At 52.6% G+C, this 22,391-nt stretch overlaps 1 protein-coding gene across 3 annotated transcripts in view; it reads left to right on the top strand.

The window, feature by feature from the left end:
- Positions 1–22,391, top strand: part of DUOX1 (dual oxidase 1) — a 34,889-nt gene that overhangs the window by 3,104 nt on the left and 9,394 nt on the right. For all 3 annotated transcript variants that reach the window (XM_066343560.1, XM_066343561.1, XM_066343559.1), the window contains exons 3-26: positions 2,290–2,373; positions 2,571–2,735; positions 3,779–3,966; positions 4,119–4,320; positions 4,443–4,609; positions 4,925–4,985; positions 5,136–5,232; positions 6,522–6,612; positions 7,649–7,751; positions 8,010–8,182; positions 9,937–10,112; positions 10,320–10,438; positions 10,741–10,878; positions 11,576–11,689; positions 12,608–12,807; positions 13,419–13,604; positions 16,081–16,306; positions 16,576–16,669; positions 16,948–17,123; positions 18,897–18,966; positions 19,391–19,516; positions 20,439–20,617; positions 20,919–21,149; positions 22,066–22,165. In XM_066343560.1, coding sequence (XP_066199657.1) covers positions 2,290–2,373; positions 2,571–2,735; positions 3,779–3,966; positions 4,119–4,320; positions 4,443–4,609; positions 4,925–4,985; positions 5,136–5,232; positions 6,522–6,612; positions 7,649–7,751; positions 8,010–8,182; positions 9,937–10,112; positions 10,320–10,438; positions 10,741–10,878; positions 11,576–11,689; positions 12,608–12,807; positions 13,419–13,604; positions 16,081–16,306; positions 16,576–16,669; positions 16,948–17,123; positions 18,897–18,966; positions 19,391–19,516; positions 20,439–20,617; positions 20,919–21,149; positions 22,066–22,165 — 3,466 coding nt within the window. The remainder of the gene's footprint in view (positions 1–2,289; positions 2,374–2,570; positions 2,736–3,778; positions 3,967–4,118; positions 4,321–4,442; positions 4,610–4,924; positions 4,986–5,135; positions 5,233–6,521; positions 6,613–7,648; positions 7,752–8,009; positions 8,183–9,936; positions 10,113–10,319; positions 10,439–10,740; positions 10,879–11,575; positions 11,690–12,607; positions 12,808–13,418; positions 13,605–16,080; positions 16,307–16,575; positions 16,670–16,947; positions 17,124–18,896; positions 18,967–19,390; positions 19,517–20,438; positions 20,618–20,918; positions 21,150–22,065; positions 22,166–22,391) is intronic.

Here is a 22,391-nt window from a genome sequence, read left to right as displayed (position 1 = left end):
GAAGGGGGGAGGAGCTGGAAGCATCAACTCCCATATGTGCCTTGACCAGGCAAGCCCAGGGTTTTGAACCGGCGACCTCAGCATTTCCAGATCGACGCTTTATCCACTGTGCCACCACAGGTCAGGCCTTTATTCCTTTTTTTAGAGGGGAGAGAGAGAGAGAGAGAAGGGGGGAGGAGCAGGAAGCATCAATTCCCATATGTGCCTTGACCGGGCAAGCCCAGGATTTTGAACTGGCGACCTCAGCATTTTAGGTCGACGCTTTATCCACTGCGCCACCACAGGTCAGGCCAATTCATCTTATTTTAAAGATCACATATATGTGGCTTCCCTATTTCTGCCCCAAGTCCTGACCCTTAGTTAGGTTGTGTAGGGGTAGAAAAATTGTCCCTTCTTCCTGTCTAGGTTCTTTGGCTGATCTAATAATTAAATTGACATAAGACAGATTAACAAGAGAAAAACAAATTGAATTTCATGCAAATGAGAGCATCATACAAACAGGAGGCGCGAGGGCAGATTGGGTAGTTGAGGCTTCCTTGCTGTCCTCAGCTGAGGAATGGCATAGGGCCTGGGGCTTCAAAGGGGAGGAGGGAAACTCCCGGGACAGTAGGGGGAGTGGGTGCTTGGTTAGATGCTTGCCCTGCCATACAGGTAAAAAGTTACCTCTAGTATAAGCACTCTTTCTGGTCCAGGTCCCCTATCAATTTTTTTTTTTTTTTAGGAAAGGTAGTTTTATTCTTGAGTCTATTGTGTCTTGATTGCCATCAACTCAAAATAATCCATTCGCCAAAGTGACATATTTTGGGGTCACTTTTTCTGCTCCCTGTCAGATTTTTGCTCAAATATCAGGTTCTGAGTCATTTTCCCTCTCTGACCTGGCGTGTGTGTCTGTGTGTGTGTCAGGTATAGGGCAGGAGGGCAGTTCTGAGATCCTGCCCTTGGTCTGAGTGGGAGGCAGTCAGAGGAATGGGTCTTTCTCTGGTTGACGAGAGTCCATTTCTTTGCTCTGTCCTCTGAGGTGAGGAGAGAGGGACACTTAACCCTGTAGCCTCCTAGTTTGGCAAAAGGAATCTGGCTACTGACCAAAAGGATCCCTGCTATGTTTCTGCTTCTGGATCCTTCCCTCTGCCCCTATTGCCTGCGTTCTCCCTCAACAGCTGAGTGCTCCCTCCCAGGCCCTAGTTTTGGGGGGAGTACAATAGAGTCAAGAAGAGGAATTATATGGAGGACGTGATGTTCCCAAAGAGGAGGGGTCGAGTTATCCACATGACTGTCAGTCCTGGACCCTACCCAGAAAACTGGGGCCTTGTGGCCCACATCCTTGTTCTGGGCTCTGCTCAGCAGGAGAGGGCCAATCCCCTCTCCTCACTGTTTCTGCCTAGGGATGGATCACAGAATGACATAGGAGAGGGCCAATCCCCGCTCCTCACTGCTTCTGCCTAGGGATGGATCACAGAATGACATAGGAGAGGGCCAATCCCCGCTCCTCACTGCTTCTGCCTAGGGATGGATCACAGAATGACATAGGAGAGGGCCAATCCCCGCTCCTCACTGCTTCTGCCTAGGGATGGATCACAGAATGACATAGGAGAGGGCCAATGCCCTCTCCTCACTGCTTCTGCCTAGGGATGGATCACAGAATGACATAGGAGAGGGCCAATCCTCTCTCCTCACTGCTTCTGCCTAGGAATGGATCACAGAATGACATAGGAGAGGGCCTGTGCCCTCTCCTCACTGCTTCTGCCTAGGGATGGATCACAGAATGACATAGGAGAGGGCCAATCCCCGCTCCTCACTGCTTCTGCCTAGGGATGGATCACAGAATGACATATTCTTCCTGGGTGGATGAGTGGCTGGCTCTAGCTCTAAATGATGTCTTATGGCTTGGAATGGCTTCTGTCCTGTAGTCACCCCCTCCCCCTAAAGAGCACAGGTGTGAGGCAGTGAAGTTTCCTGCATCCCCTCCCCCATTGCCACTGTTCTTCTGCTTCCTCTTCCTCTCTGAGGCTGTTTGTCAGCACACTGCTCCTGGCCACTTGGCTACAACCCTTTAGTGCTCCTTGCCATATCTCTTCCCCCCACCTGCACTCCAACAGCTTAAAGACTGGGCTTGAATTTGGACATCACTTTCCTCTAATTATCTCCTTCTGTACCCTACCTCCCACACCTGCACTGGGTGTCCACTTTCCACTGAACCAGTGCCAGGCTCACAGGATGCATACCCGCAGGCCTACCCATCCTCTCCTGTACTGACTCGCCCAGCAGCCCCTTCCTTCCATCCTCACATAGGAGCTCCGAACCCCATTTCATGGGAGGTGCAGCGATTTGATGGGTGGTACAACAACCTCGTGGAGCACAGATGGGGCAGCAAAGGTAGGTGAGAGCCAAATGGATTCAGAGCCCTAGGATCAGCATGATACCCACTGCTAAAGGGCAAGGGCTGGCAGGCACCAGCAAAACCTTGTCCTTTCCTAAGATGTTAAGATCTGTGATATGGAGGAAGCCTGGGAGAGAGGAGGTCAGGGAACCCCTCTGAGGTTTGGTCCTTGTCCCTACCCCTCCCATCTCAGGCTACCGGCTGCAGCGCCTGGTCCCAGCTACCTATGCAGATGGTGTGTACCAGCCCTTGGGAGAACCCTTCCTGCCCAACGCCCGAGACCTCAGCAACACTGCTATGAGGGGCCCAGCAGGGCAGGCCTCCCTGAAAAACCGCACAGTGCTGGGAGTCTTTTTTGGTAAGGGCCTCATCCTGTAGGGGAGGGAGGGCAAGGAGGTCAGCTAGACACCTCTGTGTCTAAGGGCAGACACAGGGTGTAAGGGAGAGAACTGTTGGAGGGTCGGAGAGACAGGGGAGAGAGATGGAAGGGCAGGTGATGGGATAGAGTAGGCGTTGGAGCACAGGGAGAAAGTCTGGTTGGAGGAGGTACAAATGTGCCCCAGGATGAGCTGTTGATGGGGGTGTGGAGTAGAAGTATAAGCATGAAAATAATCTGGTAGGCTTGAGTGCAGGGTCTCCAGCTTTAGCATAAGATCATCGACATGATTCCATGGTCGCTGGTTTGGGCTCAAAGGTCTCTGCCTTGAGGAAAGGGTCACTGGCTCAGCTAGAGCCCCTTCCCTTCAAGGCATGTATGAGAAGCAATCAATGAACAACTAAAAGTACTGTGATTATGAGTTGATGCTTCTTATCTCTCTCCCTTTCTCTCTCTCTGTCTCTCTGTCTCTCTTTCTCTCTCAATACCACTACCACCACTACTACTACGATAGGGACTCTAGCGGGATGCTGTTCTCACTCTTTGCCTCTGGCTCTTCAGACAGGCTCAGGGCAGGGTTCTTGTCCTGGTGGGAGGGCTGGGCAGGTGTCAAAATGGTGCTGGGGCTGCCTTATCCAAGTGACTGGTTTCTTGGCTCCCAGTGGGGATACCAGGCTCCTACTGGCCCACTCAGGGTGCCCACAACTGCTTCCCAGTGTCCACCATGCCACTGAGGGTGTCCACCTAGGCTGCTCCCAAAAGGATGTTGGAGCCCATACTGCCAGCCTGAGTGCTTAGGCACACTCACTGGGCACCTCCTCATTACCAAGGAAAAGGCCAAATTAGCTATGAAAAACAGTTTGGACCGGTATAACAAAGCATTGGGAAGGTCAAGGTTGGGACTTGCCCATATGGCTGTTGAGCCTTTTGACGCTTGGGGCTAGAGGTTGGGGGAACTAGATACCTGGCGAAGAAAGGGGAGTGGCGTTAACTGGCCCTTGTAAGCCCTCCTCGATTGCGGGCAGGCTACCACGTGCTCTCGGACCTGGTGAGTGTGGAGAGACCCGGCTGCCCCGCCGAGTTCCTCAACATCCGCATCCCGCGAGGAGACCCGGTGTTCGATCGCGACCACCTCGGGGACGTGGTGCTGCCCTTCCAGAGGAGCCGCTGGGACCCTAAGACCGGACAGAGCCCCAGCAACCCCCGGGACCTGGTGAGACTAGGCAGGCGGCCGAGCTCTCGGCTCCGGGTCGGGCAGGGTCGGGTGCGGAGAGGTTCCCGCCCGCGACCCACGGAGACCCACCGGGCGCTCCCTTACTCGCCTCGACTACCGGACCCCGGGTCACTTGCCCGGTGTCCCCGCAGACCAACGAGGTGACGGGCTGGCTGGACGGCAGCGCCATCTATGGCTCCTCGCCGTCCTGGAGCGACGCGCTGCGGAGCTTCTCCGGGGGACAGCTGGCGTCCGGGCCGGACCCCGCCTTCCCCCGGGCCGCGCAGGACCCACTGCTCATGTGGAGCGCGCCCGACCCGGCCACAGGGCTGCGCGGGCCCCGGGGGCTGTACGGTGAGGTCTCGGGGCCGCAGGGGCGCGGGAGGGGCGGAGAACGGATTGGGGTCTGCGAGGTGGCGCTGCCCTGGGCCACACCGGCGCTCATGTCCTCCCCTGTGTCCCCACGTCGGATGCAGCCTTCGGGGCGGAGAGAGGGAACCGCGAGCCCTTCCTGCAGGCGCTGGGGCTGCTCTGGTTCCGCTACCACAATCTGTGCGCACAGAGGCTGGCCCGCGAGCACCCGCGCTGGGGGGATGAGGAGCTGTTCCAGCACGCGCGCAAGAGGGTCATCGCCACCTACCAGGTCAGTGGCACGGCCCTCCCCCCATTCCTCCCCCCAGAAACACCCTTTACCGGGAGGACACCCCTCCCTAGAGAGCTAGTGTCTAGGAATAGAACCTGAAATGGTAAAGGGGAGCAAAGTGCCACTTACTCAAGAGATTTAGCTGTCCCCCCTAAATCCCATTCCTTAGGAGCTGGGGGGACAGGTCCCAATGGCTCTCCTAATGACTGCCCTAGCCTGGTCGTCATCTCCCACTTAAGCTTTCCTTGGCTTTAGATCCCTCCTGGCCTTGCAGCTGGAACATTCACCTCCCCTTTTCTCTTTCTTGACCCTCAGAATATCGCTCTGTATGAGTGGCTACCCAGCTTCCTGCAGAAAACACCCCCAGAATATACAGGTGAGGACATTGGAGCGGCAGGCACCTACCTGTGTTGAGGGGAGGTCAGGAATAGACTTCATAGTGGGAAAGAAGACAGGTGGATGCATGTTATGAGAGGATGGGGGGATGGGTAAGGAGCTTATTTCTCTTATTACTCCCGAGGGACAGGGTACCGACCTTTCCTGGACCCCAGCATTTCCCCTGAGTTCCTGGTGGCCTCTGAACAGTTCTTCTCCACCATGGTGCCCCCTGGCGTCTACATGAGGTGAGGAAGGACTCAAATGTGTGTTGAGAAGTGTCATGGTAGAGTGGGGGTGAGAAAAATTGCCCTCAGGAGTCTTCAGGGCAGAATTATCAGTTTGAATTCATGCTTATTCCCCAGGGGAACAGTGAATATGGGAGGAAGAAGAAAAATTGTTTAAAAAGATACACCATTGTGGTTTTAAGTACTTTTATGTCCATTTTCTTGTGGCTGGTATAGATATTAATACAGTTTAAGACAGGCTATTTGAAGCTCAGAAAGTGAGTCACAAAGCCTGTTGGTCTAAACTTCAGGTCCTGACACTATCCCCGGAGCATTTTTAGCTGTAAACACAGGACCTAGGGCTTATAAATCTTTGGGGAAAAATTATAATAAAAATGTGTGAGAGCTAAAGAAAATACTGGCTCCAAAATAATGAAAAGGGAGCTGTAAACTAAAAATAGACATTTAGCCCTGGCAAGGTAGCTCAGTTGGTTAGAGCTTCGTTCCAATATGCCAAGGTTGCCTGTTCCATCCCCAGTCAGGGCACATACAGGAGTCCACCATGGAATGCACAAATAATGGAACAACAAATCAATATTTCTCTCTCTCTCTCTCTCCCTTCTTCTCTCTAAAATTAATTTAAAAATTTTTAAATATAGCCTGACCTGTGGTAGCACAGTGGATAAAGCGTCAACCTGAAATGCTGAGGTTGCCAGTTCCAAACCCAGGCTTGCCTGGTCAAGGCACATATGGGAGCTGATGCTTCCTGTCCTCTCCCCCTTCTCTCTCTACTCTCTAAAAGTGAATAAATAAAAATCTAAAAGAAAAAAAACCCAAATTTAAAATATACATTTAATTAAATATATATGGAACAAAGCATGTTTGTTTATTTTTTATAATTGCATTGTAATTTAAAACAACTCATAAATTAGATTTTCTCACTCTGGAACAACTTCTGGATATGCTTGATGATAGCCAAGGAATCATGACAATTCAGTTATCCATAGATAAATATTTGAAAAGAACAATTAAACATTGTTTCAAAATGTATATATATAAATGGAGAGAGAGAGAGAGAGAGAACACACAAGAGAGCATGTGCAAGCTCTATGGGTGCACTTTTAGATGTTTGGTCTGATGTGGGGAGAGGGACCTTTCAAAAATCAGATTGTTCAGGTCCTATAATGACCACATATCACCTCAGAGAAACAGTGGTCTGGCCCATATCTATAGTCTTGGAGGTCAGAGATGATGCCTGACATTAGGACTCCGGGATCTTAGTCACCACTTCCCTGCTTCTTGCATTTCAGAAATGCCAGCTGCCATTTCCAGAGGGTCATCAATCAGAACTTAAATGTCTCCAGAGCTCTCCGGGTCTGCAACAGCTACTGGAGCCGAGAGGTCAGGGCTGGGGACATATATGTGGGTGGTTATATGTGTGTTGTGTGTGCTTGTGTGCATGCATATTAAATGTGTGGTAGGGTGGGCAGTAGGGCTGAGGCAGACTGAGACTGAAGCCATCTCCCATTCCAGTGTCTGAGAAGACCAGGTAGCTGTACAGGGTCAAAAGTCAACCCTCTACTGTCACTTTAGGGCTGTATGAGAGACAGTGGGGCCAGTGCAAATATGGCTCTACAACCATTGCTTCCACCTAGGTTTTTATTCTCCCTTAACAACTCTGGGTCCCCTGTAGGTCTTGGTAGGTCTTGGAGTACCCCTGTGATCCCAGCCCTCAAGGGAACTTCCCAATTAAACACACCCAGGGCAGCATGTGAATGTGTTTTCGTGGGTTGGGGGCAAGGAGGAGGGGGAGATTCTAAGAGACTACTGGGGATAGTCTGTCCATCCAGACTGTGTCAGTGTGGGTCAAGAGTGTTGATCATTAATTTGAAGTAAACTCAGATAGTTTGTGTAAGAGGGGAAAGGAGAAGGGAGGAAAAGAAAGAAGGAAGGCATAGGATCAGTCACAGAGTTGAGTTGAAAGAAACGTCAGTGTCTTCTTAATCCCTTTTTATTATTATATTAATTTAATTTTATTATTTTATTAATCTAATGTCATTTTTTAGTAAGGGGAGGGCACTGAGTTATGAGAGGTCCTATGACTTGCCCACAATCACCCAGCTGGTTAGTAAACAGAACAAGGACCAAGACATAAGTCTTCCAGTATCTTTGTCAATCATACTCTCAAGTCTCCTAAAATAGGATAAAGTTTTTGGTCCCTTGAGCATATGGAGACCTTTCTCCCAGCAGCATGGACTTTGAATGGGGACATCATTCCCCCTGAGTAGGGAATCAATTTGTAGAAGACGAATGACTCAACAATTTGGGAGTGAACAGCAGGACTAGGTAGAGGACACAGACTATGGGGTTGAGGGAACCTGGCAGCCCAACCTCTGGCCCCATTAACCATACCTCTCTCCTCTCCGCACCCCCATAGCACCCAAACCTACAAAGAGCGGAAGATGTGGATGCACTGCTACTGGGCATGGCCTCCCAGATTGCTGAGCGAGAGGACCATGTGGTGGTTGAGGATGTGCGAGGTGAGGCCATGACTGGCCCTGCAGGCTATGTACCCCTCACCCCAGGGAGGAGGTTCAGCGGGAGCTCCAGAGCCAGGCAGGGAGGGATACCCAGGGCTGGGAACCTGCACTGTCTCACTACTGACAGAGCTGACCTGATGGCCACAGCTCCCGCTGTATGGCTTAGGTCCCCTTGGGGCCGGTTGGAGCCTGGGGCACGGGCTGCAGGAGCTATGGTGTTGCTGAGCTCCCTCAGACTCTTTGCTATCACGTTCACAGATTTCTGGCCCGGGCCACTGAAGTTTTCCCGCACAGACCACTTGGCCAGCTGCCTGCAGCGGGGTCGGGACATGGGCCTGCCCTCTTACACTAAGGCCAGGGCAGCACTGGGCCTGCCTCCCATTACCAGATGGCAGGACATCAACTCTGCACTCTCCCAGAGCGATGGCACTGTGAGGAGGGTTCGGGATCCAGAGGGCTGAGTGGGAGGGCCAGGGCACACTGGCATGAGATACAGAAGATGGGCCCCAGAGACAAGCACCTGGTGAGAGGGGCAGAGCTTACCCAGGTTGCTTTTTCCAGTATCACATACCAGGATATATCAGACCAGCAGAACTTGGCTTTAGATTCTGTGACTGTGCAGATCCAGCAAAAGTTTATTGGGTATCTATTTCATGCCAGACCCTTAATAGGCGTTATCTCATTTACTCTTCCAGATGATTCTGTGAGGGGGGTATAGAAGGTCCTTGATTCGGGAATGAGTCTTACTTTTGTGCACTGATATTCAAACTGCCTTTGGGGAGACAGCTCTCACACCTTGAGCTCTCACCTGGGTGAATGGCATTGCCTGCCAGTCAATAGGCCAGTTTTAGCTGACTTATCATCTTGGCACAGTAATGTTTCTACAATTGTATGACCATTGTACTGCCTTTGCCCTTACTGTTTTATAAAACTGTTGGAAAGTGGAGAATTGAAAGACCAAGAAAGAAGTGATATACATATGTGTGGGGCTCGTAAACTTCATAAGATTAGTATCAACTTAGGAATCACCAGGCATACCCAAAGTAGCCAATCGTTAGCTACAATTGCCCTTCATTGGGATTAAGCCGGTCAAGTGCTTATTTACCTTATGAAGAAAAGAACTCAAGTAAATGTCAGGTAGAATATGCTGCCATATGTTGTTGAAGACTGTCTTTAAAAGGCAGTGTAGCCCTGGCCGGTTGGCTCAGCGGTAGTGCGTCGGCCTAGCGTGCGGAGGACCCGGGTTCGATTCCCGGCCAGGGCACACAGGAGAAGCGCCCATTTGCTTCTTCACCCCTCCGCCGCGCTTTCCTCTCTGTCTCTCTCTTCCCCTCCCGCAGCCAAGGCTCCATTGGAGCAAAGATGGCCCGGGCGCTGGGGATGGCTCCTCGGCCTCTGCCCCAGGCGCTAGAGTGGCTCTGGTCGCAATATGGCGACGCCCAGGATGGGCAGAGCATCGCCCCCTGGTGGGCAAAGCGTCGCCCCCTGGTGGGCGTGCCGGGTGGATCCCGGTCGGGCGCATGCGGGAGTCTGTCTGACTGTCTCTCCCCGTTTCCAGCTTCAGAAAAATACAAAAAAAAAAAAAAAAAAAAAAAAGGCAGTGTAGCATGACCTGTGGTGGCGCAGTGGATAAAGTGTCGACCTGGAATGCTGAGGTTGCCGGTTCAAAACCCTGGGCTTGCCTAGTCAAGGCACATATGGGAGTTGATGCTTTCTGCTCCTCTCCCTTCTCTCTCTCTCTCTCTCTCTCTCTCAATCTAAAAAAAAAACTGAATAAAGTTAAAAAAAAAAAGGCAGTGTATATGTAGGAATTTGATTTTTTTAACATAATTTTTTTTAGATCTAAAGAATAGAAACCTTTTCTAAGACATCATTCTACCATTCAACATTTGCACTGATTTTGATCCTTTAACCCTTATACCTTTTCAAGAATAAGTTACATAGGAGGCTGGCTGCCTGTTTAATTCCAACTTTATAAAATAGGCAGCCGAATCTGTGGAGAATTCCCATTATGGGTTAACTTATGCAAAGCGCTCAGAGCAGTGCCTGGGGCACTATAAGTGAGTTATTGCCACTGTCATTTATTATTATTATTATCCCTGATGCTGAGCCCCTAGGAACCACCTCTTTGCCTGAGGGTAGGTGCCAGGTCCTGACACTCACTCCTGTCCCTTCTTGGCTCCAGGTGCTGCAGGCCACCGCTGCCCTGTACCACCAGGACCTGTCCCGGCTGGAGCTGCTCCCTGGGGGGCTGCTGGAAAGCCATGGAGACCCCGGGCCCCTCTTCAGCACCATCGTCCTTGACCAGTTTGTGCGGCTGCGGGATGGTGACCGTTACTGGTTTGAGAATACCAGGAATGGGTAAGGCTTGTCTGGACCCCCACCTCAGTCTCCACCTCTGCCTGGGCCCAGACGCTCTGCCTGTGAACAGCCCCCATGGTCCCTTGATTCCCAGCTGGCCGCGTCCCCTCCCCAGCCCCTCTGGGTCTCCTTTCTTATCTGGGTCCCTGGGCCTGGGTCCTGCATCTATCTCCCACTCTGAGGACTCCCCACCTCTCCCACCCTCAGGCTGTTCTCTGAGGAAGAGATTGCACAGATCAGAAACACTTCCCTACGGGATGTGCTGGTGGCTGTCACCAATGTGGAAGCCAGTGCCCTGCAGCCCAATGTCTTTTTCTGGCATGAAGGTGAGTGGCCAGGGGGTGCTTGGAGGGGTTTGGGGTCTGGTGTCTCTCCTCCTCAGCCATGGGTTCGGTTCAGTGTGGACAGTAGACTCCAAGGGAAGAGTAAGCTATGATTCTGCCCTTGGGAACTTTGGGTCTGGGCACCAAGGTTGCCACACATGGCTGTGTATGTTCCTCTCTGCACAACTTCAGGAGGTGCCAAGTGAGAGCAGGGCTGAGATTCAGAAAGACCTGGTAAGAAGATTCACATTCAGCTGGGATGGCGTTGGGGATAGGTAGAGCATTAGCTTTCTCTGCCTCTCCAGGAGACCCCTGCCCACAGCCAAGACAACTCAGCACCGAGGGCCTGCCAGCCTGTGTTCCTCCCATCATGCGCGACTATTTCAAAGGCAGTGGATTCGGCTTCGGGGTCACCATTGGGACCCTCTTCTGCTTCCCCTTGGGTAAAAGTGATGGGTAGGATGGGGTTGGGTAAGAAATGCAAGCTGGGGGCGGGGTTGGTTCCATCTGTGGCAACCAACCATGCGGAGTACTGTTCCTCTGGGCAGAAGGCAAAAATGTCATAACAGGAAGGGATACGAGAAGTGTCCGACGTGTAGATAAGATAGTACCAGGGGGCGTTGCCCCCCTGTTCTCCTGGGTCCTGACTGGTCAGGCAGCACAGGGAATCCATGATCCACGTCTATTTGTAAGAGACTGGCCTGGGAAACTGTCAGAGGCAAATCCTTGCTTGCAGAACCAGGACTGGGAAGTAGTTGCTGGATAAAAGGCTTCAGACTTAGTCTTTGGCATGGCTGGGTGTGTGTGTGTGTGTGTGTGTGTGTAGCCTTTGGCATGGCTGTGTGTGTGTGTGTGTGTGTGTGTGTAGCCTTTGGCATGGCTGTGTGTGTGAGTTTGTGTGCTGACCAGCAGCCTGAGAGAAGGAGGCTGCACAGGCATCTTAGATGCTACTCAACGCTCTCCGTTGGATGTAAAGCAGCTCTCCCCTCCCAAAAGGGAACTTCACAATTTGAGAATGGACAGAACTAGGACTTGGGGGAAGAAGGGGGCCTTGCCAAAGAAAGGAGTCTGGCAGAGAAGCCACTGATCTCCCCAGACCCCCAAGTTCTTCTGAGCATCCTACTGCCTCTGCCCTCCCAGTGAGCCTGCTTGTCGCCTGGATTGTTGCCCGACTCAGGAGGAGAAATTTTAAGAGGCTCCAGGGTCAGGACTGCCAAAGTATCAAGTCTGAGAATTTCGTGGAGGGCGTGGAAGGTAGGCCTGGGGCTGGCCCGGGTGGTGGCAGGAAGGACGTGACTCAGGGCAACAGCCCCTATGTCCACATCAACAGCCTTAGGAAAAGTCCTCCATTCAGACCTCTAGGCAGCCAGCACAGGTGGGAAGAGCCAGAGCAGCACCAGGTGGAAGTTGGACCTAGAGTCCTCCCACCTCCGAAGCTCCTCCCAATCGTGCCAAATACAGGGAATGTGAAAGACTCATGGGGAGGAGTTCACAGGACCCAGACTGTATTACACAGGATTACTGTGACTCTCAAATCCCCAAGAAGCGCTGCTTTGTGCATCTCACACTGGAATTTCAGGCAACAGAGAAGTAATTAATGAAGGTCTAGAGTTCGACTGACTGAGGATTGGAATCTTGGTTCCACCAGTTGGGCTTTAGGAAGATTAAAAAAAAAATTATTGATTGATTTTGGAGATAGAAGAAAGGAGAGAGAGAGAGAGAGAAACATTGAGCTGTTCCTGTGTGTGCCCTGACCCGGATCGAACCCACAACCTTTGCATTATCGAGATGATGTTCTAACCAACTGAGCTATCTGGCCAGGGTGGGCCTTAGGCATATTTTAAAATTTCTCCAAACTTATTTTTCCTTGTCTGTAAAATAGGAACTCCCCTCATAGATTTATGAAGATTCAATGAACTCGTTCATGCAAAGTACTTGATACAGTGTTGGGCACATCATAAACACTCAGGAAATGGTAGCTATTCTTCTCATGAGCAAGAGGCCCAGCAGGACTGTCAGGGAGGGGATGACCCTAGTACCCAAGAAAAGGCAGGGAGCTGTGGAGGCCTTGATCTAAGCCCGGCTCTAAGCTGGCCTTCTTCCTTTGGCTCTGCCTGGTCGGGAAGGTCAGGCCCAGAGGGTCTCAGCTGACCCAACCCTGTCTCTCTCCAGTGTTGGAATGGCAGGGCCACAAGGAGCCCTGCCGGCCCGTGCTGGTGCACCTGCAGCCCGGGCAGATCCGCGTCATGGACGGCAGGCTCTCTGTGCTGCGCACCGTCCAGCTGCGGCCCCCGCAGCAGGTCAACCTCATCCTGTCCAGCAACCGTGGACGCCGCACCCTGCTGCTCAAGATCCCCAAGGAGTATGACCTGGTACGGCCCAGCTGGCCCCTGGCTCCTCAGCTCTAGCCACAGCCACAGTGTAGGGAGAGGAGCACAGGCCCACACAGGGTTTCAGGCTTCTGAACCTGATAGAGAAACTTGAGCACATCTGTACTGCTCTGGACCTGCTGGATGACATGCTTGCCACATTCCCCTATTCTTGCAGACACAGTCTGCCCCCTCCCTTTCTAAGGGCACTGTGGCAAGTCCTAAGTGGGATTCCTTGAAAGAGGCTAGGCGCTGTTCCCTGTCCCCTGATTTCAGGCTATAGTGATTTGTTCAAGACTTTGGAGGGGAGCTCAATCAGATGCTAATCTTCAGCTCTGATTGTCTGGCTTCTGGGCCTCCTCAATCCTTCGACCTTCCTGCTGTCCCCTTCTCCAGTGTGGAATAGAGAGGGAAGAGTGGCTTTATACATGTGTGTGACTTGGAATGATAGCTCTGCATATTTAAGGAAACCACTTAATCCCACCAAGCCCAGGTAATAACAGTATCTCTTTTGCAAGAGCTCTCTTTCCAGTGACCCCAACAAAATTCATGGAAAGTTCCTGGACCCAAGAGGCCTTGACACGTGGCCGCTGTCCCTCCTGCTGCCTCTGTAGGTGCTGCTGTTTAACCTGGAGGAAGAGCGGCAGGCACTGTTGGAAAACCTCCGGGCGGCTCTGAAGGAGGGCGGGCTGAGCTTCCAGGAGTGGGAACTGCGGGAGCAGGACCTGATGAGGGCAGCTGTGACACGGGCACGGCGCAGCCACCTCCTGGAGACCTTTTTCAGGCACCTTTTCTCCCAGGTGTGTACGAGGGATCGGCTGTCCTGTGGTGGTGCCCTTACCTGTGCAGGCTGTGGGGTGACTCCAAGGAAAGTCAGAAACCCGGAGGTCACAGCCAAGAATCAACTCTACTGTGATTTTGGTCAAGTCACCTGACCTTACTGTAAGGAGATGCTCCTGTCCCCATTCCTATCCCACCCCCACCTGTGAGACTCCAGACAAGTGTCCCTAGGAAGGGGCTTATCTGCATATGTCACTTATCTCTCCCCTCAGGACTGTGCATGCTCTCTTCTCTCTCTTAAAGCCTGCAGAAACCCCCTGGCCGGTTGGCTCAGTGGTAGAGCGTCAACCTGGAGTGCAGGAGTCCCGGGTTTGATTCCCGGCCAGGGCACAAAGGAGAAGCACCCATCTGCTTCTCCACCCCTCCCCCTCTCCTTCCTCTCTGTCTCCCTCTTCCCCTCCTGCAGCCATGGCTCCATTGGAGCAGAGTTGGCCCGGGCACTGAGGATGGCTCCATGGCCTCTGCCTCAAGCGCTAGAATGGCTCTGGTTGCAACAGAGCGACGCCCCAGATGGGCAGAGCATCGCCCCCTGGTGGGCGTGCCAGGTGCATCCTGGTCAGGCGCATGCGGGAGTCTGTCTGACTGCCTTCCTGTTTCCAACTTCAGAAAAATACCAAAAACAAAACAACAACAATAAAGGCTGCAGAAACCTAGGGCAAGACAGGCAGGGTGGAACAGTGAGAGCCCTTAGTCACCCCTCCTTGGGGGAGTACAGGTGCCTGAGGCCACCAGGGGGTGTTAGTGCCCACCTTGCAAACTTTGAGAGCTATAGAGAGGATGCAGGGAAATAAGACAGGAAGAGAAACGCAAGGACAGGGGCCCATGTCTAACACAAAAATAGGGCAGAACAGTGGAGGGGAGACGCTTGGGAGAGATATAATATACATGAGCGCCCTGTGAAGGAGTCTCTCACCCCACTGGGAAGATGGGATGTGCACAGAAAGGAAGATAACCGGCAAAGAATGACAGCTCTAAAATTGGCCCAGGAAATACGCGGGTTGGGAGTTCAGAAAAGGCAGTGAGGCTTCAGGTAGGCATGTAAAGTCATGGTGGAGGTGACATTTGGCAGGGTCTCAAAGTTGGAAAAGTTTTGGCTCAGAAGAAAAGAGCAGAAAGGACTTAGCAGACGTGCCTGGTAGAAAGGCAAAACAAACAAACAAACAAACAAAAATCAGTGCTTGAGAAAGAGCAGGGTTGGCTAGTCCGGGAGAGCATTCATGAGGGACCCTACCATTTAATGGTCATTTACTGTATGCACATGACTACATCATTTACTCCCCAAACAAGCAAACAAGTTGAGTTTGAGTATGTACTAGAATGGAGGGTCCCCCAGCTGTGGTGACTCATTGTCAGGGCCCAGGCAGGACCTGAACACCTCTGTTTAGTGCAGGATCTTCCAGGGCTGTGAAAGAGAACTCCGTGTTGTCTGCTTCCTGGGGTAGCTGCCAACCCTTTCCATCTGCATAGCGCTTTCTACTTTCAAATATTTTTATACAGCCTCTCTTGTTGATTCTCACAATAACCTGTGAGATAAGTTGGGCAAGTGAGGAAATGAATGCCAGACAACCTAAGAGGCTTGCCTGAGGTCACACAGCAAGACAATGGCACAGTTGGGACATACACCTGGGTCTTCTGTCTCCGGCCCCAGGCTCTTTCCGCTGGAGCACCTTGTTTTAAGCAACCTCCTGAAACCGTAGCTGGGCTTGAAGTAGGGGCTTCCAGTTGACAGGCAGGAAAGACAGGTGTTATGGTTTGCATCCTGTCTGCTTCCCTCATCATCTGCTCTCCTTATGCTGTTCTCCTAACCCTGGGGGGGGCTGGAGATGGCCCACAGTGAGAATTTCCATTTCCCAAGCCCAACTTTTTCTCAGCCCAGCCAGCTGAGGCTTTTTCTCAGTCAAAACTCTAGGTGTAAGAGCAACTTGCTCATGCCAGCACTGGCGAAGGGTCAGTTGACGCTGAGGATATAGCAGTGTCTCAGGAATTCAGGACGGTGACCTGGCCCGGAAGGGACCAAGAAAGGGAAGCTGTCAGAAAACAGGACCACTGCACTCTTGGGCTGCCTCCTTTTTCTCTGAGCCTCTACTTCGCTCTGTCTCTGTCTCTGAGCAATTGGAGGAACAGGGTGGACTACAACTTCTGAGTTTTCTTGTGCTCAGGTCAAGACAGACCTAGGACCTCTCAGTCCCAATTCTGGGTCCCCTGTTTGGTTCAATTGTGCATCCTCGGTCCAGTCATCCGACCCACAGGGCCAGGGTTCTCTCGAATAAATGGCCACAGGGACAACCTGCAGGGCTTATGAGGTAGTGCTTTGGGGAAAGGATGCTGGGCAGATGCCTGAAAAGGTGGCTCCTACAAGCCTCAACCTCAATTAGCCTTCATGTCAAGGAATCCCTGTCTCCTTCTCTCCCTCCCTCTGCTGCTGCCCGGGTGCAGGTGCTGGACATTGACCAGGCGGATGCAGGGACCCTGCCACTGGACTCATCAGAGAAAGTGCGAGAGGCCCTGACATGTGAGCTGAGCAGGGCCGAGTTTGCTGAGTCCCTGGGCCTCAAGCCCCAGGACATGTTTGTGGAGTCCATGTTCTCTCTGGCGGACAAAGACGGCAATGGCTACCTGTCCTTCCGGGAGTTCCTGGACATCTTGGTGGTCTTTATGAAAGGTAGTAGAGAAGGGAGTGGTTGTCCAGATAGGAGAAGACGGAGGGGGCTGAAGACTGAGCCTGGAGTGTAGCTAACCTGGTGGAGATGGGAAGCAGTAGGGCCAGGTCTCCAGCTATGGCAGACATCTGGGAGCACCGAGGTGGCGTCAGGAAGCAGAGCAACCCCTCACTGTGTCTAGTAGTAGGTCACACTAGCGTAAGGCTTCTTCTGGCCAGCCTGGGGGTTAGGCTGGTGGTCTGGGCCTCTCATAGGGCCCTTCTTCTCCCAGGATCCCCTGAGGAGAAGTCTCGCCTTATGTTCCGCATGTACGACTTTGATGGGAATGGTCTCATTTCCAAAGACGAGTTCATCAGGATGTTGAGGTTGGTTCAGTGGGACAGCCAGGAGAATAGGCCAGAGCAGGGACTGCTGGGGGAAAGAGATGGGACAGGAAGGAGGAAGCAGGAGGGTAAAGAGCAGGGGCCTCCTCCTTCTCATGCATACAGCCAGAGACTGTTGTAGCTGGAGGGGATTTGGGATTTGGTTAGTCAGGGTCCTTCCATATGGGTGTTGAAGGCCTAGTAGGATGGCCAGTGGGCCCTTGTGTCTAGGACCTCAAGCACCTTGTCAGAGATTGATGGCTCCCCTCTCCTAATACCAGGTCCTTCATTGAGATTTCCAACAACTGCCTGTCCAAGGCCCAGCTGGCGGAGGTGGTGGAGTCCATGTTCCGGGAGTCGGGCTTCCAGGACAAGGAGGAGCTGACGTGGGAGGACTTCCACTTCATGCTGCGGGACCATGACAGCGAGCTCCGCTTCACACAGCTCTGTGTCAAAGGTGGGGCAGCCTGGAGGCAGGGCTGACTTCCCCATTAGGCACAGCAGGCACAGTGCATAGAGCTGGCATATTTTGGGAGTCCACAGAAATGTTTTCGTTTCTTTTAAACTCAGAAGAAAAGAATGAGTATAATAATAATCAATATGTAATAATGTATCCAGCTTGGATTATATTCTTTACACCAACATAATTATAATATATAATTTTTAATTTATTATTGTAATGTAGGATGGAGCCCAAGCAGACAACAGAGTCTAGAACCTTACAAAAGTCAGAATGTAGCCCTGCTGAGGAGGTGGGCAGGGTCAGGATGGGGTGGGGGATGGTAGCTGGACTGGAATTCCTCTTTTTTGTCAGCCCAGTACAGGGAGGAAACAGTGGCTCCTCATTCTAGCCCTACCCTGGCCACACCCACTTCAGCTGGGTGTCTGGTGGTGGCGGGTACACTGGTTTCCTTTGCCACTTTATCCCCTGGAGGAGTGCTTCAGTAAATGTTTACTGAGTCCATGGAGATCCACTTCTATTGTCTCTCCCTACTTCCTGCCCCACCTGTGTCTGACTCAGGTGGGTGGGGGCTAGAATCACAGTGAGGAGTGGGAGAGCAGGCAGAGGTGCCCGTGGCCTGCTCGGAGCTGTTACAGTGTCTTCACAGCCTGGGATTCTCACTGGGGCATGTTGAAACCAAACCCAGCCCCTCCCAGGATTATGAGAACCTGGAGGAGCTGAGCAGGCCAGATGGGGGAGAGGGGCGAGTTAGACAAGGAACAGCGAAGCCTCTGGTTGGGGCTTCCCCTGCCCAGGGTGGGAGCAGAACTGGTAGAGTACAGACCACGCACTCCTGATCTGCAGCTTTTCACCTTTCCCAGGCAGCCAGGGCAGCAGGCACCCAGGCGTGAGGGCAGAGCAGGGCAGGTGCCTGACGTGAGCCCAGGCCAGAGTCCCAGGGATATCCGGCCCCTGGAGTGGAGGAAAGCCTACCCTTGGGACAGGAGGATTAAGTAGAAGTTTAGCAGTGAATCCTATGTATCTGGCTTTTAATTGTTGTGTGCTTTGTTGTTTTTTCCATATTTTACTTTGAAACATTTTAAACCTACAGAAAAGGTACAAGAATAATACAAGGAGCATCCCTTTCTGCCTCACTTAGATTTGTCATTTGTTACCATTTTGCCACATTTGATGTTTGCTAAAGCATTTGAGAGGACAGACATATATACGCTTTGCTTTAAACATGCTGGTTTCATTCGATTCAGCTTAATCACTTTTGGCCTTTGGTTTGGAGACTAGCATAACCTTCAGGATTGACTTAGTTGAAAGTGAGAATCCCAGGCCTCTTGTGAGAACCTGGATTTGCTGCTCATCCCAGACAGGGAACAATGAGCAGCTCCTGGAAGGGTTCCCTTTACCCTCCAACACATTTAACTCCTGGGAGATTTTAAGCTGGAGGGTCATTGGCGGGGTTTTGTAGAAGAATGATCTTGGCAGGCAGGTTGCATGCAGTTATTGAGCTTGACTCCGTAAACCTGATTCTAGTCCCAGGAGTGAGACTGAAGATGGACACGCACTCAGAGGAGCCTGCCTGGCCACCTTTGTTTCAGGCCTTCTCTCTGCCCGCCCGTGACTTGCTCTAGCTACCACTGGGGCACAGGCTGAGGCTGGGGCACCCAGAGGGAATGTTCTGGCCAGGGACCCTTTAGAGTGTCCGAAAATTTGAACCAGGTCCTCCTGAGGCTCTGGGCCCTGAGCTGCTCCCTAGCCCAGCTCTGCATTTTGCAGGGGTGGAGGTGCCTGAAGTCATTAAGGACCTCTGCCGGCGAGCCTCCTACATCAGCCAGGAACAACTCTGGTGAGCGAGCCCCCATCTGGAAATGTTGGAGGGAGGGCTGTGATCAGGGAGTTGCCTTTTCTCTTCTGAGGGTGACTGGGCTTACAGACCCCACTCCCCACTAGCCCACGTTTCTAATTGTAGGCTAATATTAATTCTAAAATCTCATGCAGAATAAAAAAAGGCACGTCTTACTCTCTGCAGACAGCCCTGCACTCACCTGTGGCTGGATCAGACAGCCTTGCAAAAGGCACAGCTATATGTGACAGCCTTGGGTAGGACGCCCAGCATGAGACTCATCCTCGATCTAGGTCTCTGTGGGGATCCTGCTGTCCCCTGGCTGAGAGCCCTTGCTCAACAGAATGGGTCTGGAGGCAGACCAGGGGCAACAGAGCACCAAGTGGCTTAGGTAACCAAGATCCTGTCTCCTGCATTGCTGTCCTAGTCCCTCTCCCAGAGTGAGTGCTCGCTGTCCTCACAGTGATGTCGAGGTGGAGCTGACACCCCAGAGACTGCAGTGCCCCATGGACACAGATCCTTCCCAGGAGATTCGACGGAGGTTTGGCAAGAAGTACGCCTGCTCCTCTCCCTAAGCCCAGGCAGTTCATCCATTCTTTCAGCATGCACATGTTGATTACTTGGTACCAGGCACTGTGCTAAGCACTGCCTCAGAACATCACAGTCTGATGAGTAGCCTGGTACACTGATAATTACAATGTCCCACTGATAAACAGTATAATAGTGGTAAGAGCCAGGGGCTTCAGAGCTCAAGGAAATGCTCATCTTTGCCTGGGAGGTCAGGGAGGGCTTCCTGGAGTAGGTGTTCTTTGAGCCTCCAGTAAAGGATGAGAACAGAGCCCTGGAAGCTACAGATTGGGTGGGGGAGGGGCTGTCTGTGTGAATGAGAACTTGGGTAGAGTGGATGAAGTACATCCCCTGGGATGAACTGACCCAGTGGCCACTTCTGAGGCATCCCTACATTTTTTTTTAATTCATTGAGAGAAGGGGGGGCAGACAGACAGACTTCTGCATGTTCCCTGATTGGATCCACCAGCAAGCCCGCTGTGGGGCAATGCTATGCCCATCTGGGGCGTTACTCCATTGCTCAGCAATCAGAACCTTTCTTATACCTGAGGCAAATGCCATGGAGCCATCCTCAGTGCCTGGGGCCACCTCCCTCCAATCAAGCCATGGCTGCAGAAGGAAAAGAGAGAAAAGCGGGAGAGGGAGGGGTGGCGAAGCAGATGGGTGCTTCTCCTGTGTGCCCTAACCAGGAATTGAACCCAGGACATCCACACGCTGGGCTGATGCTCTACCACTGAGCAGCTGGTCAGGGCGAAGTGCCCCATTGACAGCTCTCATGTGGTATACAGCCTTTGGGCTCTGAACCATGCTTGGCTTAAGTAACTCGATGCCCCCTTTCTCCCTTCTGGAGAGCGGGGCTTCACTAGTGTTGGGTCCTTACCTGAGAGTCAAGACTTCCTGTCTCCCAGGGTTACATTGTTTCAGCCCCGGCTGTTCACTGAGGCTCACCGAGAGAAGTTTCAGAGAAGCCTTAGTCACCAGACCGTGCAGCAGTTCAAACGTTTCATCGAGAACTATCGGCGCCACATTGGCTGCGTGGCGGTGTTCTACACCATCGCCACAGCCCTCTTCCTGGAGAGAGCCTACTGTGAGTGATTGCACACCAGTGGTCCTGCAAATACTCATACCCCTGGGGTGGGGCCTATTTGAGTGACTGCTGCGGGGAGGACAGAGAGGGGCATACTGTGAGTGACAGACAGCCCCAGGGCAAGCCCTGCAGTAAGTGCCAGCCCTGGGGGCAGGGCCTCTCGTGGGTCTCCTGCAGCTTGAATGAAGACTTCCGGGAGGCGATTGTGAATGGTTGCTGGCCAGGATCTGCCATTGACCTCCCTCAGTAGCGCTCTCTCTTCTGCACTGTTCCCCCCTTACCCACCTGGGCCCCTCCACAGACTACACCTTTGCCTCGCCACCCTCCGGCATTGCACAGACCACCTTTGTGGGCATCATCCTGTCGCGGGGCACGGCTGCCAGCATCTCCTTCATGTTCTCCTACATCCTGCTCACCATGTGCCGCAACCTCATCACCTTCCTGCGAGAGACCTTCCTCAACCGCTACGTGCCCTTCGACGCCGCTGTGGACTTCCATCGCCTCATTGCCTCCACTGCCATCGTCCTCACAGGCAGGGCTGGGGGGCCCAGGGATCCTCTGCATGACCTTCCCCCGTGGCTTTCCGTCTTCTGAGAGCCCCTTCCTCTCTACCTGCACTTAACTTGGGTGGAAGTCTTGGGTGTCCCATAGGATGGAGGCGGCCCCAGCCTGGTGTGGAGTAAGCTGGGAGCCCGTCTCTGCCCCACCAGGGCCTCTTTCCATGCTTCCAAGACCACCTCCAGCCTCCAGCTGATAAGTTACTGACACCCCAGAATGAGTGCATGTAACGTGCTCTTTCACTACTTTTATGTTTAAAACATAATTCTGTGAGAGAAACCAAAGGATTGAACTTTTTTTTTTTTGTATTTTTCTGAAGTTGGAAACAGGGAGGCAGTCAGAGAGACTCCCGCATGCACCTGACCGGGATCCACCCAGCATGCCCACCAGGGGGCGATGCTCTGCCCATCTGGGGCATTGCTCTGTTGCAACCAGGGCCATTCTAGCGCCTGAGGCAGAGGCCACAGAGCCATCCTCAGCGCCCGGGCCAACTTTGCTCCAATGGAGCCTTGGCTGTGGGAGGGGAAGAGAGAGACAGAGAGGAAGGAGAGGGGGAAGGGTGGAGAAGCAGATGGGCGCTTCTCCTGTGTGCCCTGGCCGGGAATCGAACCCGGGACTCCTGCAGCCAGGCCGATGCTCTACCACTGAGCCAACTGGCCAGGGCCTTAGGCTTGAACTTTTAATATATAATTTGGTTGTGTTTGTGGACGATGTGTGTATGGGATATGGGAAGAAATGGAAAGTTGATCAGCAATCAAAAATCCAAACCCCTAGTGTCCTTCTTCAGGCCCTAACTCTGGCTGGCAGGAGTTCTCCACCTTGGGCTAAATGCGTTGAGTGCCCCCACCCGGCTGCCCCCAGGCTAACCCACCATATCTGGCCGCCCTTAGTTTTACACAGTGCAGGCCACGTGGTGAATGTGTACCTGTTCTCCATCAGCCCGCTCAGCGTCCTCTCTTGCCTCTTCCCTGGCCTCTTCCATGATGACGGGTGAGTAGTGAGTGAGGGAGGGAGCATATTATTTGTGGATGGGAAGAAGCTAATTATCTTGGCTCAGAGGAGAGTGTCACCTTCATGGTTATAGTACAGACAATGACCAGCCTGAGCCCCTAGCCCCAAGTCAGCAGAAAGGGAAACTGGCGGCTGTGTGGGGTGCCGCTGGAGGGTTCTTTCTGGAAGTCCCAGACATCTCCTTTCAGGATCCTTCCTTACGTTC

Source organism: Saccopteryx leptura, chromosome 6, assembly GCF_036850995.1.
Source record: "Saccopteryx leptura isolate mSacLep1 chromosome 6, mSacLep1_pri_phased_curated, whole genome shotgun sequence".
NCBI classification, from domain to species: domain Eukaryota; kingdom Metazoa; phylum Chordata; class Mammalia; order Chiroptera; family Emballonuridae; genus Saccopteryx; species Saccopteryx leptura.
The sequence above is the reverse complement of the archived record's forward strand: the minus strand, read 5'-3'. Positions and strand labels throughout refer to the sequence as shown.